The sequence below is a fragment of the Magnolia sinica genome, chromosome 1, assembly GCF_029962835.1.
Source record: "Magnolia sinica isolate HGM2019 chromosome 1, MsV1, whole genome shotgun sequence".
Taxonomy (NCBI): Eukaryota; Viridiplantae; Streptophyta; class Magnoliopsida; order Magnoliales; family Magnoliaceae; genus Magnolia; species Magnolia sinica.
This window is the reverse complement of record NC_080573.1, coordinates 92,568,355-92,582,517: the sequence shown is the minus strand read 5'-3', so window position 1 is coordinate 92,582,517 and position 14,163 is coordinate 92,568,355. Positions and strand designations below refer to the sequence as shown.

The 14,163-nt window shown below is 40.2% G+C and overlaps 1 protein-coding gene across 1 annotated transcript in view; it reads left to right on the top strand.

The window, feature by feature from the left end:
* The window catches only part of LOC131251625 (protein TIC 100), a 50,706-nt gene that overhangs the window by 24,613 nt on the left and 11,930 nt on the right, over positions 1 to 14,163 (top strand). The window contains exon 9 of the mRNA XM_058252465.1: positions 22 to 148. Within this exon, the coding sequence (XP_058108448.1) occupies positions 22 to 148 (127 nt within the window). The remainder of the gene's footprint in view (positions 1 to 21; positions 149 to 14,163) is intronic.

Below are 14,163 nucleotides of genomic sequence, written 5' to 3'. Positions count from 1 at the left end.
ATAAGAATCCGTTTGTGGCAGGTTCCTGATTACTGGAAAACATACGTGCGTGAAGTGGATCAAGAAAGAGAGATGTGGTTGAATTCCTTCTACAAAGCACCATTAAGGATTCCTATGCCTGCTGAGCTTGAATATTGGTGGGCAACAGGTATGAACCTCCAACCACTTTTAAGGTGCTTCTCAGACCTGTTCTTGATAGTAAATGATGGTCACAGATTTCACCTAAATGATGCTGTTTGCAGATTTCACCCTGCAACTAAATCAATTGCTTCATGTTCCATAGTAATGAAGCAATGCATTAGCTCTTATTGCCAATCTTAGTTGGGTGTAACATTCTTGGTTCATTGATTTTGTCTGAGCAATTGGATGAACATTGTTGATTTACTTGGCAATTTTTTAATTTTTATTTTGCAGCAATGACAATTAATTTGATTTATTTGTTTCTTTCATTTATTTATTTATTTTATAGGTAAGCTGGGATCATACCCAAGACCTCAATGTTGAAACACTCCCTCCCTACAGGCTCAACCCAGATACTTTAGCACCTATTTGCAATGTACAAAATTTTGTGGTGGGTTGTGTCGAAACTGCAGTAGAATGAATTAGAGGGGGATCATCCCTTGGGCATTAATTCTTAGAGAATTCCTCAAGTCCAATAGAAGTAAGATGGTGGATGGAAGCGGTAGATGGATAAGGTATTAAGATCACAAGACCTGCTAGCTGGAAGCCTTCGATAGATGAAAGGTTCCAAGAATTGCCAGCTGGAAGCCTTCCTCTATTTGGTTTCTTAAAGCTCAATGTTGTTGCCCCTCTGTATTTGTTTCTTAAGAGTTACTAGATCCAAATATGTTTGCAAGAATGAGAAAAGAAAGTACAAATAGGGAACCATAATACAATGAATCATGGCGAATGATAGGAGTTCACTACACAGAGATGTCCTAACAACCCCTGTTTTAGTTGAAGAATGTGCAAATGAATTTTCCTTGCCAGGCACATGTCTTCACTCCTAAAGTAAAGCACTAATTGGGTTGCCCTTGTCTTGCTTTGGTGGAAATCTGCAATGAATGGGGCAAGTGCTTTCTGCCCATGAAGTAGCACTTTTGGAACTACGATTAATGTCACATAAAGGTATCCTTGAAGAGACAATTGTTGACCTAATTTGCTGACATTTCTGCCAGTTAGAATCCCCAGGCCAGAGGTACCGGGAAGAACGAGCTCCAGTCTCCGTCGAGGCCTAAAGTTGATACATTTAAAAACCTTTTTGAGACAAGAGGCCACAGCTCATAAATGGGTGTTTTGATCTTCTATAAGGGGCACTAGAGAAGTAAGATCCTGATTCCTGACCCAATATTCACTTTGGAATGGCCTAAAAACACATGGAACCTTAGGATAAGGACCGAATCTTTCACGAACCCTTGCAATGGAGGAGGCATGATCTATGGATTCCACTTTCTTCCAAATAAATAAAACTAATATTGGTAAAATCATGTTTCCACTTGGAAGATGATCCAATGTGAGGGTTTATTGGCTGTAGCCATCCAATGGAGATACAACCATGAGCTGGTGGAGGTTCGCGACGAGTTCTTCAAGGCAGCGGAATCCTTTCATCCCGCTAATGAAGTCGCAAGCATGGATGTTTTGACAGCGTGCTAGATGTAACCCTGTTGCAACTTGCAAGTTGTTAGGGAAATTCCTGATGGTAATGGTGATTCTCTTCGTCTTTCCATTATGGATGGATCTTCCTTTACCAGGGGGTTCTCGGCCGATGTCAGAAGAGGAGCTGAGTTGGTATAGAGATATGTTGGAGCAAGCGGGGTGGTCGATAGGGATTACCTTTGAAGCAGGGGATGAAGATGTTCATGAATTTATCAAATTTGTAAAAGAGAAGCATCAGGAAATCTAAACGGGGGGCTAACTAGGTGGATGAATTCCCCCTAGTGGGTTTGCCAAGAACATGCTCATATCATCGCCCTATTCTCTTGGAAGTGGAGGCAAGCTGGGGGACCAAACCATTCTGCTTTGAGTTGGCATGGCTAGAGGTGGAAAACTTCAAGGAGATGGTTCGATCTTGGTGGTAGTCTTTCGCTAGTACGGCTGGTTTCATGCTAGCCCAAAAAATTAAACTTCTCAAATCTAAATTATCCATTTGGAAGGACTTCTTTAGTAAACGATTTGAAAGGGCCAAAAGCATTACACGTGAGATTAACGAGCTGGATATCAAAGAAGAAGGTTTTGGTTTGTCTAAGGAAGAGCGGAATAAGCATTTCAGCTTATCAATGGAGTATTCCAAGTTTCTTAAAGAAGGAGAAATCATGTGGAGGTAGAGATTAAGAGCCTTATGGCTAAAGGAAGGCGATTCGAATACGTCCTTTTTCCACGGTAAGGTAAAGGCAAAGTGTGTTCAACCATTGTGGATTTCTATGATAATCTTCTTAAAAGTGAAGGTCGGGAGAGGCCTTTGTTGGATAATTTGCCCTTTTGACGGATTTTGGAAGTGGAAAAGGAAGCCTACATCGGAAGAAGTGATAAAGTGTGCTATTGAGACCCTGGGCAGAGACAAGGTGTGGGGTCCTAATCGCTTCACATAGCCCCTAAGAGAGACAGAGCAGAGTCATTGTCAAACTTTCGGATTATCAGTCTTATTGGAAAACCCTACAAAACATTGGGCAAGGTGCTGGCTAACAGGTTCAGATTGGTGCTTCCCTTGGTCTAGTAGAGAATTAAGGTACATTTGTAGCAAATAGACATATTTTGGATAGTGCACTTCTTGCTCACGAGTGTATTGATTCAAAACACAAGGAAGGAACCAAGGGAGTGGTATGTACTCACGAGTCTATTGATTCAAACACACAAGGAGGGAACCAAGGGAGTGGTTTGTAAGCTAGAGTTAGAAAAGGCGTACGATCACGTGGAATGGAAATTCTTGGTATACATGTTGAGCAGGATTAGCTGTGGCAACAAATGGATTAAGTGGATGGAGGAGTGTGTATCATCGGCATCCTTCTTCGTGTTGGTCAATGGATCCCCAAAAGGTTTTTCAAAGGATCGAGGGGTCTAAGGCAAGGGGACCCGCTTTCCCCATTCTCGTTCATAGTGGTCATGGAAGCCTTGGGTGGGTGATATGCTTGTTAATAGCCAAAAGGTGGGCCTTCTTTTAGATTTTAGCGGGTCAAGGAATGGGGCTAGAATCACCCATCTACAATTTGTGAATGATACATTATTGTTCTCAGATGCTGACGAAGCCATGGTAGATAACTTAAGAAAGATTTTGGGTTGCTTTGAAGAAGTTTCAGGGTCGAAGATTAATATTTAGAAAAGCGAGATGCTTGGCATCGATCTATCTAGTAGTCCCTTGGAGTTAGAATTCCCATCTTTGGCTCTCTCTCCCTTGAAGTATATATCCATGGCTAGTTGCTTCTCTGCCGTTGGGGGAGGTGGGGTTTGGTGTTCGCCATGCCGTAGGTCTTTATATGACGATGAGGTGGAGTATTTCACAAGGCTAATGGCGTAGCTTCACCATATCCTCCCATCTCCGAGCTCCCTGGATCGATTAGTTTGGAGCGCCTCTCCTTTTGGTGTGTTCATAGTCAAGCCTTTTATCAGAAGATCCGGTCTTCAAGGAATTTGAGCAGGGGTGATTATTTTCACGCCTTTTGGTTTTATGGGGCTCCCCCCAAGGTGGCATCTTTCGCTTGGTTAGTGGGCCAGAAGCATATTCTTACTGTTGATAACCTTCAGAAGAGAGTTATGATTCTTCACAATGTTTGCCTTCTGTGTATGAGAGATGCCGAGTCATTCGACCACTTGTTCATCGCAGCTATGCTCATCAAGTGTGGTCTCAGTTGCTCAAATCTTTCGTTTTAGATTGGGTGATGCCTCTTCAGTAGATCACTTGTTCAAGATGTGGCATGATGTACAACTATCTAAGGATAGTCGGATGATCCTTTGGCGATTGTCTTTGCTAGCGGTACTTTGGAATATTTGGGGGGAGCATAACACTTGATGTTTCCGCAACAAGTAGGGCCCTTGGGAAAAATCTATTTGGAAAATCAAGAAGGATGCAAATGCAATAGAATGGGCATCTGGTTCTTGTAATGTGGATGTTTCAGTTACGCATTCAATTTTGGATGTTAATTGGTCTTTTGATGTATTGTTTGCTGGCTTGTAATTCTTCAAGCAGTTTTTAATAAAATTAATGCATTATCCTTCAAGAAAAAAAAGAAAAAAGAAAAAAAGAATAGATAGCTTCAACTCTTTGAGGGCCCAAGGCATCAACTATTAGAGCTTAAGATGGGAGTGTAGAATGGGTTTGGCTACAGTAGATGCAGTTATTTGGGACTAGCTAAGGAGCTTAAGATGGTTATTTTGGAAACCAATTGGGATTTCAGACTTGAGTAAATTAGGATTCTCTAATTTGGTTTAAAAGAGATCTTGCTGGGGCTTGGAAGATTACTCATGTTATTATGTGGATGGATGATAAGGAGGATTGGAGGCAAGCACATTGCGTTGAAGAGTTAGGCAGTTGAGAAGGAACTATCGGATTGTTTTATCACCCCTTGGGGAGGCTACCATGGAGGGTTTACTGGTTTGGAAGGAGGTGCCTGATTTGACATGAAGGGATTGGTTCCTAACTAGTTGTCTTCTTTATAAAATTTTATGGAGTCTTATTCACTGGGAAACTACCATTTATGAGCATGCTCCATCCAAGATTGAATCAATGATATGGGTTGCCTACCCATGGACCTGCAATTAGGATGTTTCTAATGACCAAGGGCCAGGGTATTTTGGAACTCTCTCCTATTCCTTATGAAAAGGCATCGCCCGATTTTTCACCTACCACTTCATTTTGTTCCTCGTGCATAAAGGTCTTTGAGCCAAATCTCTTCCTACACATTGTAAAAATCCTATTGTTTCTTCCACCCAATCTATGAGAATCAGACAACCTTCGAGACATTGTTTTGTAATGCAGAATCAAGCTTTCAAAATTTCTTGTGGAGTTCAAGGTCTAGTTGGTTTGTGATGTCCGTGTTGTGGTTTGGTTTAATTGCAATCCAAGACCTTTGTGGAGGCTCTTGTAAGCTAGATGAGCTCTACTAGTTGTAACAGGGACGGTCAAAAGATGATCAATTTGTCTTTTGGATGTGTTTGGATTTGGATTCATTGTCTTGAATTAAATTGGATGCATCTCTCTGAATGAAATTGTAATTATTAGTTTACTAGATAGGGAAGATGGAAGGCCCAAGCTACTATGGTTTGGTCCCTCTAGATATCTTCTTATTTATTTATTTGGCAAAACTTGCATCTGGTGCTAGATCCCTAGTGGTGATTGGGTATTTGTCTTCATGAGAATTGGTAAGATGGTTCATCGGAAGAGAGATTGAGGACATTTGTGGGAATGTACCTTTGGAGTTTTATGTGATTGTTGCATACCAATCAAATTGAAGGGAACTTTTATAGGATAGCTATAAGAACATCCATGCTTTATGGAACAAAATGTTGGGTAATTTAAGGAACAAAATGTTCATAAAATGAGCATAGTTGAAATGAGGATGTTGAGATGGATGAGGGCAATGACATGGAAGGATAGGAATAAATGCATTCTAGGGAACCTAGGAGTAGCATCAATATAGGTAATAAGATGAGGGAAAGTAGACTTACATGGTTTGACCATGTGCAACTGCCACTGGTTAGGAGTGAGATTAATGCAAGGGCATTTTCACACCGGGCTCGAGTGGGGTGGCCTGTGTGAAGCGGGAGCACACTCGGGGTGGGTAGCCCATGTGAGGCGGGACCTATGTGAAATGGGGCCCACTGAGGGGGTCGACCAAGGGCTTGACCTGGGCTATGAGATAAAGGGATTGATTCGCCACACTCTATTAGTTTGAGCTTTTAGAGTAAGTGGTTAGTTGTCCTACGTTAAAAGTAGTATCAGAGCAGGAGGTCTTATGTTCGAGATTCCTCACCGAGAGTGATTAATGTAGGGGCATTTTCACACCGGGCTCAAGTGGGGTGGCCTATTCTACTTAGAAAAAACTCTATGGTTTACTCCTTCAATCTTCATGCGATGTGAAGACAATTTCCAAGTTATTTGGAATGAGGATTGGTGTGAAGACTTTCTTCAACAATGGAAGTGCGAAGCTTCCATCTATCATCCGCAGTTTCATCTTTCTCCATCAAAGGTACTTCTTCAAGTTCTCATCTTCCCTCCTTTCCTAACCTCCAAAACCCATCAAAAATCCTTCTCCATTCTTCCCCTTGACCTTCCCCACTAAAACCCTACCATTGGAACCCCAAACCCTAGCCCACAAGACCTACATGTGAAGCCCCATAGCTGGCTCTACGGATCTTCCTTCTTCCCTTTTGATTCCCTCTTGTTCTCACATCAAAACCCCTTTATTTCTTAAGCTTAAACCTAATCCTAACCCTAAATCCCCAATTGTTCAAGTTTTCCCAAATTTCCCAAACCCTAGATTCCCAATTTCTTAATTGACCATAAATCCCCAAACCTCCAAGCATCCAAATCCCTAATTCCCTTATATTAAAACCTAAAGCCTCAAATCCCTTTTGCCAATTAAGTCATCTAAACCCTAATTTCATCTTCTTCCCAAATTCCATGAACCCTAGGTTAGCCTAGTGTTCGTAATATCTATACTATCGGCTGATATATCAGCTGATAATATCGTTATCGCATGTAAGCGATACGAAACCCCCAAAAAGCACTCGAATTTTTTATTTTTTTATTTTTAAAAGGATTCTTTGTATTGTGCGATATATCACAAGATATCGCACAATTTTCATCGATATTGTCACAATTTTCCTTGATATTGTCAGGATATCATGCATTATTTGCAAATTTTATGAAAAACATTTCGACGATAAAAATGTCGGAGATGCTGAGGTTCCATAACTATTGAAAAATTGAGAAAAAAAATTTAAAAAAATGAAAATATTTGAATCGATGTGAGAGGGGGTTTCAGTACCTGTAGAGAAGAAGATTGCGTTCTCGGACCAAGAATTTGGTGGGCCACTCCATCGATCAACAGCGGTGTGTGTAAGTGTAATTTCCTTTTTCTCTTTCTTTGAATGAATAAAGATTCAACTAGCAATGCAGTTTTCAGTGAGAAATCCACGAGATTTGGGGTTTCGGAAATGGTGAAATTTCAGGGATTTTGGGGTTTTGGAAGTACCGGAACCCTCTTTCTTCGAAAATGGCTTCGGCCAGTCTTTGTGAGAGAGAAATCCGATCCCTTTTAACAGGGATTTAGCATGTATGTGGTTTGTCCACGCCGTCCGGTCTTTTTAAATGGTAGATCCGATACTCTTTAACAGGGCTTTTGGGCCCATCGTGAATGTATCTGGTTTATCCACGCCGTTCATCCGTTTTTCCAGCTCGTTTAAAGGGTTGAGCCCAAAACTGAAGCATATCAAAACCTCAAATGGACCATATCATAGGAAACCATGGGAATAATGATTTCCATCGTTGAAACCTTTGATGTTTATTTGTCATCCAACTGTTCATAAGACCACAATAACATCAAAACCTCTGTCGGCTATCCCCCAAGAAAGACTTCTCCATCAACAACTGCTATTCCTTCTCCTCTGTCCAAATTGTCTGGGACATCAGAACCTCTAGAAACCTCTCAGATAGCGAAGCTGCGGAGTTTGAAGCCCTCATGGAGTGCGTCCTAAGATCTGCCCCCCACAGTAATCATCCTGATAGACTCGTCTAGCAGCTAGAGAAATCGGGTCTCTTTTCCATTAAGTCCCTCTATGCCGCTTCGCGTCTTCGGCTACATCAAGTGCAAGAGGCTTCGTCATTCATTTGGAAGTACCCATTCCCTCCAAAGTTTATATTGCTTTGCTTGGCTAGCAAGGCGGAACAGAATTCTGACGATTGATAATCTCATCAAGCGCAGCATGCAGATCGTGAACATTTGTTCGTGCTGCATGAGTGTTGTGGAATCGGTTAACCATCTGCTGATTCACTGTTCCTTCCATGTCTAAAGGGCGGAACAGAATTCTAACGATTGATAATCTCATCAAGCGCGGCATGCAAATCGTGAACATTTGTTCGTGCTGTATGAGTGATGCGGAATCGGTTAACCATCTGCTGATTCACTGTTCCTTCATGTCTAAAATTGGGGCCGAATTCTGTCAGATTTTTTCAGTGCTATGGTGTGATCCAGAATCGACCACTAGCTTCCTCTCGACTTGGAATGGGCTTAAATTGGGGTGGGTCAAGTTAATCATTTGGCGCATGGCCATAATTTCAATCTGGTGGACCGTTTGGGAGGAAAGGAACGATCGTTGTTTTAACGACGTCTCTTCGTCTGTTTCAGTGGTCGGTTCTAGGGCTAAAAAGCTAGTGATTGAATGGACCTCTAATGTAAAGGATCTTAGGTCTTTTGACTTTAGTTTTCTAGGTTTTTAGGGCTTGTCTGCTATCTCAGCAGCAGTGCCCCTCTTTTCTTTGTTTTGTTGCTTTCCTTTTGTTTCTTTCGTCTTTGTTGGTTCTCCTTCCTTCCTTTCAATGAATTTCCTAGTTGCTTTTTTTTTTTTTTTAAAAGACCACAATAACATGGATGAAGGGAAAACACAAATATAAGCTTATCCAGAACTTTTGCGGCCCTCAGGAATTTTTCAACAGTGGAAGTTCAATTCACACTGTTTTCCGTGGTGTGTTCCATTTGAGCTTTGGAGCTTTGGATATGCTTTATTTTTGGTCTTAAGCCCTAAAATTATATTATAAAATGGATGGAAGGAGTGGATAAAATATATAAATCATGGTGGACCCCATAGAGTTTACTCAGTCCACGAGTTACACTGGACACGGATTTGATGCGGTATGCAAGTTACACCGACGCAGATTCGATGCGGAAGCCTTTCGTAGGAATTTCCGCGCTGGAAACCTATGTGGGGCCAAAGTTGATGTTTGTGAGAAATCCATACCATCCATCCATTTTATGAGATCATTTTACTGTATTAAACCAAAAGTGAGTAGGATCCAAGACTCAAGTGGTCCGTACTAAAGGAAAATGTGGTTAGGGAATTTCCTACCGTTGAAACCTCCTTGAGGTTGACACTGATGTTTACACGCCATCCATACCGTTCATAACGTCATTCCTACTGGGATTTACTGAAAACACAAATATTAGCATTATTCAAAACTTGTGGCCCCATGAATATTTCAATTGTGGATGTTCAATCCTAACGTTTTCGGCCCACTTGAGTATTGGATTCAGCTCGTTTTTGGCATCATGTCCTAAAATGAACTCACAAAATGGATGGAAGGAGTGGATTTCTCACAAACATCACAGTGGGCCCACCTAGGTTCCCAACAAGGAACTTCATGCAAAAGGCTTTGGCAGCTGCGCCAGTTACGGCCGTGCGCGTGGATCCATCGAGGTGGATGAGACTTTGATTGTGGGGCTCACAATGATATGTGTCTTAAATATACACCGTCCAATAGTTTTGAAAGATCATTTTAAGCTATGATCCCAAAAACGAAGCAAATCCAAATCTTACATGGGTCATACTACAAGAAACATTAGTGGTTGAATTCCTACCATTAAAAACTTTATGGGCGCCACCGGAATGTTTATTTGTCATCTAACTTGTTGATAAGATCACAAAGATCTGGATGAAGAGACCAATAAAATACAAGATCGATCTAAAACTTTTGTGGCCCACATGAAGTTTTTAATGGTCGATTACCACTATTTCATGTATTATGGTCCACCTAGGATTTGGATCTGCTTCATATTTTGAATCATTGCCTAAAATGAGCTTCCAATAGGTGTGGATGGTGTGGATGTAGCCACATACATCACAGTGAGCCCCCACAATCAGGGGTCTCACCCACCTCGGTGGAATGATTCAACGAGGATTGCGTACTGACAACGTCAGTAGTGAGGTGGCTACTGACATTGCTCTGTGGGCCCTGCACAATATGTGTGTGTTTTATCCAAGCCGTCCATCTATTTTTCCAGATCATTATAGAGGATGAGCCTAAAAATAAGGGAGATACAAATATCGAGTGGACCACACCACAAGAAAATAATGGTCACTGAATGCCCACCATTAAAAAAACTCTCTATGGCTTACTATCATGTTTATTTGGCATACAACTAGTTGATTACGTCACGCACACTTGAATGAAGAGAAAACACAAATATTAGCACAATATTGTCGATTTGTAGAGCAACAGTACTATTCCTAGCCCCGTCGAGATGAAGACGATGATTACGAGCCACCGTTCAACTCTATATGGGTCTAGGCCACAACGAGTCGCCATCATTGACATGTATATTTCTCAATTTTTACTTTTTTTTTCAATGAATTGGTGGTGTTTTCATATATGTCTATGATACATTTATAAATGTCATACATTCAATTTAAATATTGTTGCATTAGTTCAGTTAAACATTGTATAGCTTAGGACCCTATACAAAGGAAATTTATTATGTGCACTTATTTTTTGAGATGTTATGATTTAAAAGTATGTATTGGTCTTTTAACAATCCTTGACGTTTCATTGAAAAATTCAACCATTTTCCCAATGTTTCCCTAAGTTTCCCAAAAAGTGCGATGAATTATGCGATATAAACGATATATCCCATTCGATAACTGATATGTATCTGTATCCCAAGGGTCCGATGCATAGCACGATACCGATATTTCAAACACTGGGTTAGCCTACATCCTAATTGAGCAAACCCTAGATAGTAATAGTTCTTCACTTTTGAAGTAAATTCATTCCTATTCTATTTGGGTGTTCTTACATCCATTAGATCCTTCTCTTTTTTTTTGGTATTTGATGATCATACATTACGTAGTTTGTTAAATGTGGCCTAAACTATTTATAATTTCATGCTAGATTCATAAGATACTAGATAGTTTGGCATGATTTGTGATTATTTAATTTAATTTGTTGATTGATCTTGCTCAACCAATTAGCCACATTCATGTATTCTGCATCAAAAGTGGTATCAAAGTGGGAGGTCTCGTGTTCGAGACTTCTCACCGAGGGTGATTAATGCAGGGGCATTTTCAGACTGGGCTTGAGTGGGGTGGCCTGTGTGAAGTGGGAGTACACTCAGGGTGGGCGGCCCATGTGAGGTTGGACCTATGTGAAGTGGGACGCACGAGGGGAGTTCGGTCGAGGGCCTGACCTGGGCTATGAGATAAGGGGATTGATTCGCTGCACTCTATCAATTTGCGCTTTTAAAGCAAGTGGTTAGTTTTCCTGCATCAAAAGGTAGTGGCATTTTCACATCGAGCTCGAGTGGTGTGGCCTATTCGAAGCGGGGGCACACTCGGGGTGGGCGGCCCGCAGGCGGCTCGTGTGAGGCGGGACCCATGTGAAGTGGGGCCCACGAGGGAGGTTCGGCCGAGGGCTTGACCTGGGCTATAAGATAAAGGAATTGATTCGCCACGCTCTATCAGTTCGAGCTTTTAGAGCAAGTGGTTAGCTGTCCTGCCTCAAAGTTGGTTCAAGTTGAAGGCTCTAAAAGGGAATGGTAAGGCCCAAAAGGATGTGGGTGGAGGTAGGAAGGAAGATCTTATGGTTTAACTTGGGATATTGTCCTTGTTAGAGTGGCATGGCAGAACATGATTTGTATAGCTGACCCAAATTAGTTGGGATTAGGTTTAGATGATTATGATTCGTGGCAGCGCACCGACCTGGCACATACGTAACTGATCCAGACCTTTCATCAGGAGAGGCTCACATTTGGGGAAGTTAGGGCAGTCCACTCACCAGGTGGGCCATATGTGTTACTGTTTGCCATTTTTTCTTAGTTAACCATTTCCATAATACATGTGTATCTACTTGATGACTGGACTGTCTTGATTTCTTTGTTGGCCATGACATGTTTGTTGTGGCCCCACCTGATGAATGGCCCAGATCTTGTGGTGCATGTTCAGTGTGCGTCTCATCTGATGAATGTTCTAGACCTTGCACCAGTGTGAGACGTCGGCATATCCCAGATCTTGCACCCAAACTGGGGTCAGACTTCAAATGGTAGATTGGCAAAAGTTTTATGATTGACTGCACACTGGACAGCAACCTTCTTTGTTAACCTAGGCTGTGGAACTGGCCATGCCAGCGGCCGAGATAGAATCAAGTCTAATTAAGAGGAGAAATGTTGGTCCGAATTAAATGCATGTCCATTTCTCTCAAACAGCTATTACTCAAATTGTATGAATTAGAGATATATTTTACAAAAAAGGAAACGCTTCAAGGGTTTTGAAGTAGATGTTTCTTCCATGTAATTGTCTATTTAAAAGATTTTATGTTTTGTTCTGTTGATGAAATAACTTAGCACATTTTCTGAACTCCAAAATAACTTAGTAAGATGAAAGCATGTCACCGTATGTTGGTTTTTTCTCATAGTGTTTTGAGGTCAACTCTATATTTATGATTTTTTATGGATTAACCACAGCTTTAGGGGCCTAATCCTCAAGGCAGTATGATTACAAGACTGACAAATATTAAACCTTTTCTTTTAGACAGTGCATGTCGTGGCTTTGATACCATTCTACACTAGGATGTTATTCTAAATTACACCAGGATATGTATAATATAAAGATCGCAAACCTTTATCACAAAGATAATAATAATATCATTAAAAATGGCAAAATGATACTTACAAACAGACTGGCTGTCATCTCTTTTTTGAGCAAACTCAGAACATTTTATACTTGACATAATTGAAGTTATCAAAGATCTTAATCTACAAAGGCCTTATGCGATCAAATATTTAGAAAAAGTCAAACAAGGTCAAGGCAATAATTATATGAAAAAAGGAATCAAAATTAAATGAAGCATTTTATACACAATCATCTACCTGAAAGAATTAAAAAGAAATAATCAAACACCAATCACTCTCAAAGATTTAAAGAGAACTTAATGAAACAAAATTAGAAGTTAAACAACTAAAACAAAATAACATCCTGGTGTAGAATGGTGTTAGAGCCATGGCATGTACTGTCCACCTGTACGTTTTAGATTAGCCTTACATCCTTCCATGTCTGTGGTTGGAATTGAAGAGCATGAAGCTCTTGCCAGGACTCATGAGCAATTTATTCTAGTATTGTGAAGAATTCTTTTATTATAAGAAATTTAATTTCAACATCACAATCAGATGTTTCTATAACTGATTCAAGTTCATGGTTTTCGAATGGCTTAGCTGGGACTGCTTTAAAAGTCCATGTCTCAGGGAGTCTTAACTTCACTCTGGTTTATCATTTTAGAAACAATTAAATTGTTCTTCATATTAGTTTAAAGAGTGTTGTTAACCCTTTGATGTTGGAAGTTACCGTATGAGGGATAACTGTGTTCATTACTTTATAGTAGATCCTATATGTAAGAGATAAATTTTCAATTCTAGATCTATCTTTACCCGTTCTGTTTGAATACTTAATGTTAAAATTATAAGGATTCATGGGTCAGTTAGGAGACGGAGAAATCAGCCAAGCAACTAAAGAACACGGGTCCCTTTTTCAAACTAGCCTCAACTAAGGAGTCAGAAAAGCACAGATGTCGACAATCTCTTAAGTAGATCAGAAGTGAATGATTTAATCCTCTTTGGTTTAAGGATTTGACCAAGACTTGTATTAATCTGAAATGGAAATAATTATATTTGTTTTTAAATTGATTTATTACCTTTGAGGTAAAAAGTTGAAAATTTTCTTCTGTTGAAATTAGGGAGACAGTTCGTTCTATGGTTTTAATTACGTAGTTTAATTTATCTTTCAAAAAAAAAAACAAGAAGAAGAGAGAGTCAGTTTTTAATTTGAAAAAGCCTTGCTTATATACTATGTTTAAGGGTACCTTAGGCATTTTCTAATTTTGAATTTCTTTCTACATCATTAAAATTTAATTCTTCATAATTTATAACAAATATGGTTCTAATATAACCAGAACTAGTATTAGGACTATCAGAAGTTCTGGTGAAAGATCTCAGCCTAGCCATAAGTCATAACTCATAACTAAGGTTAAGGGGATAATCTAATTTTTGTAAAGCTTTATAATCAACTAGATCTTGATGGCCTATCAATGTCAGAAAATTTCCAAAGAAAGCCCTCAACGCAGTACAAGCAACAACAGGCATAAAGGAGTGAAAACTGCGACTTTAGGGGCCTAATCCTCGATGTACTATG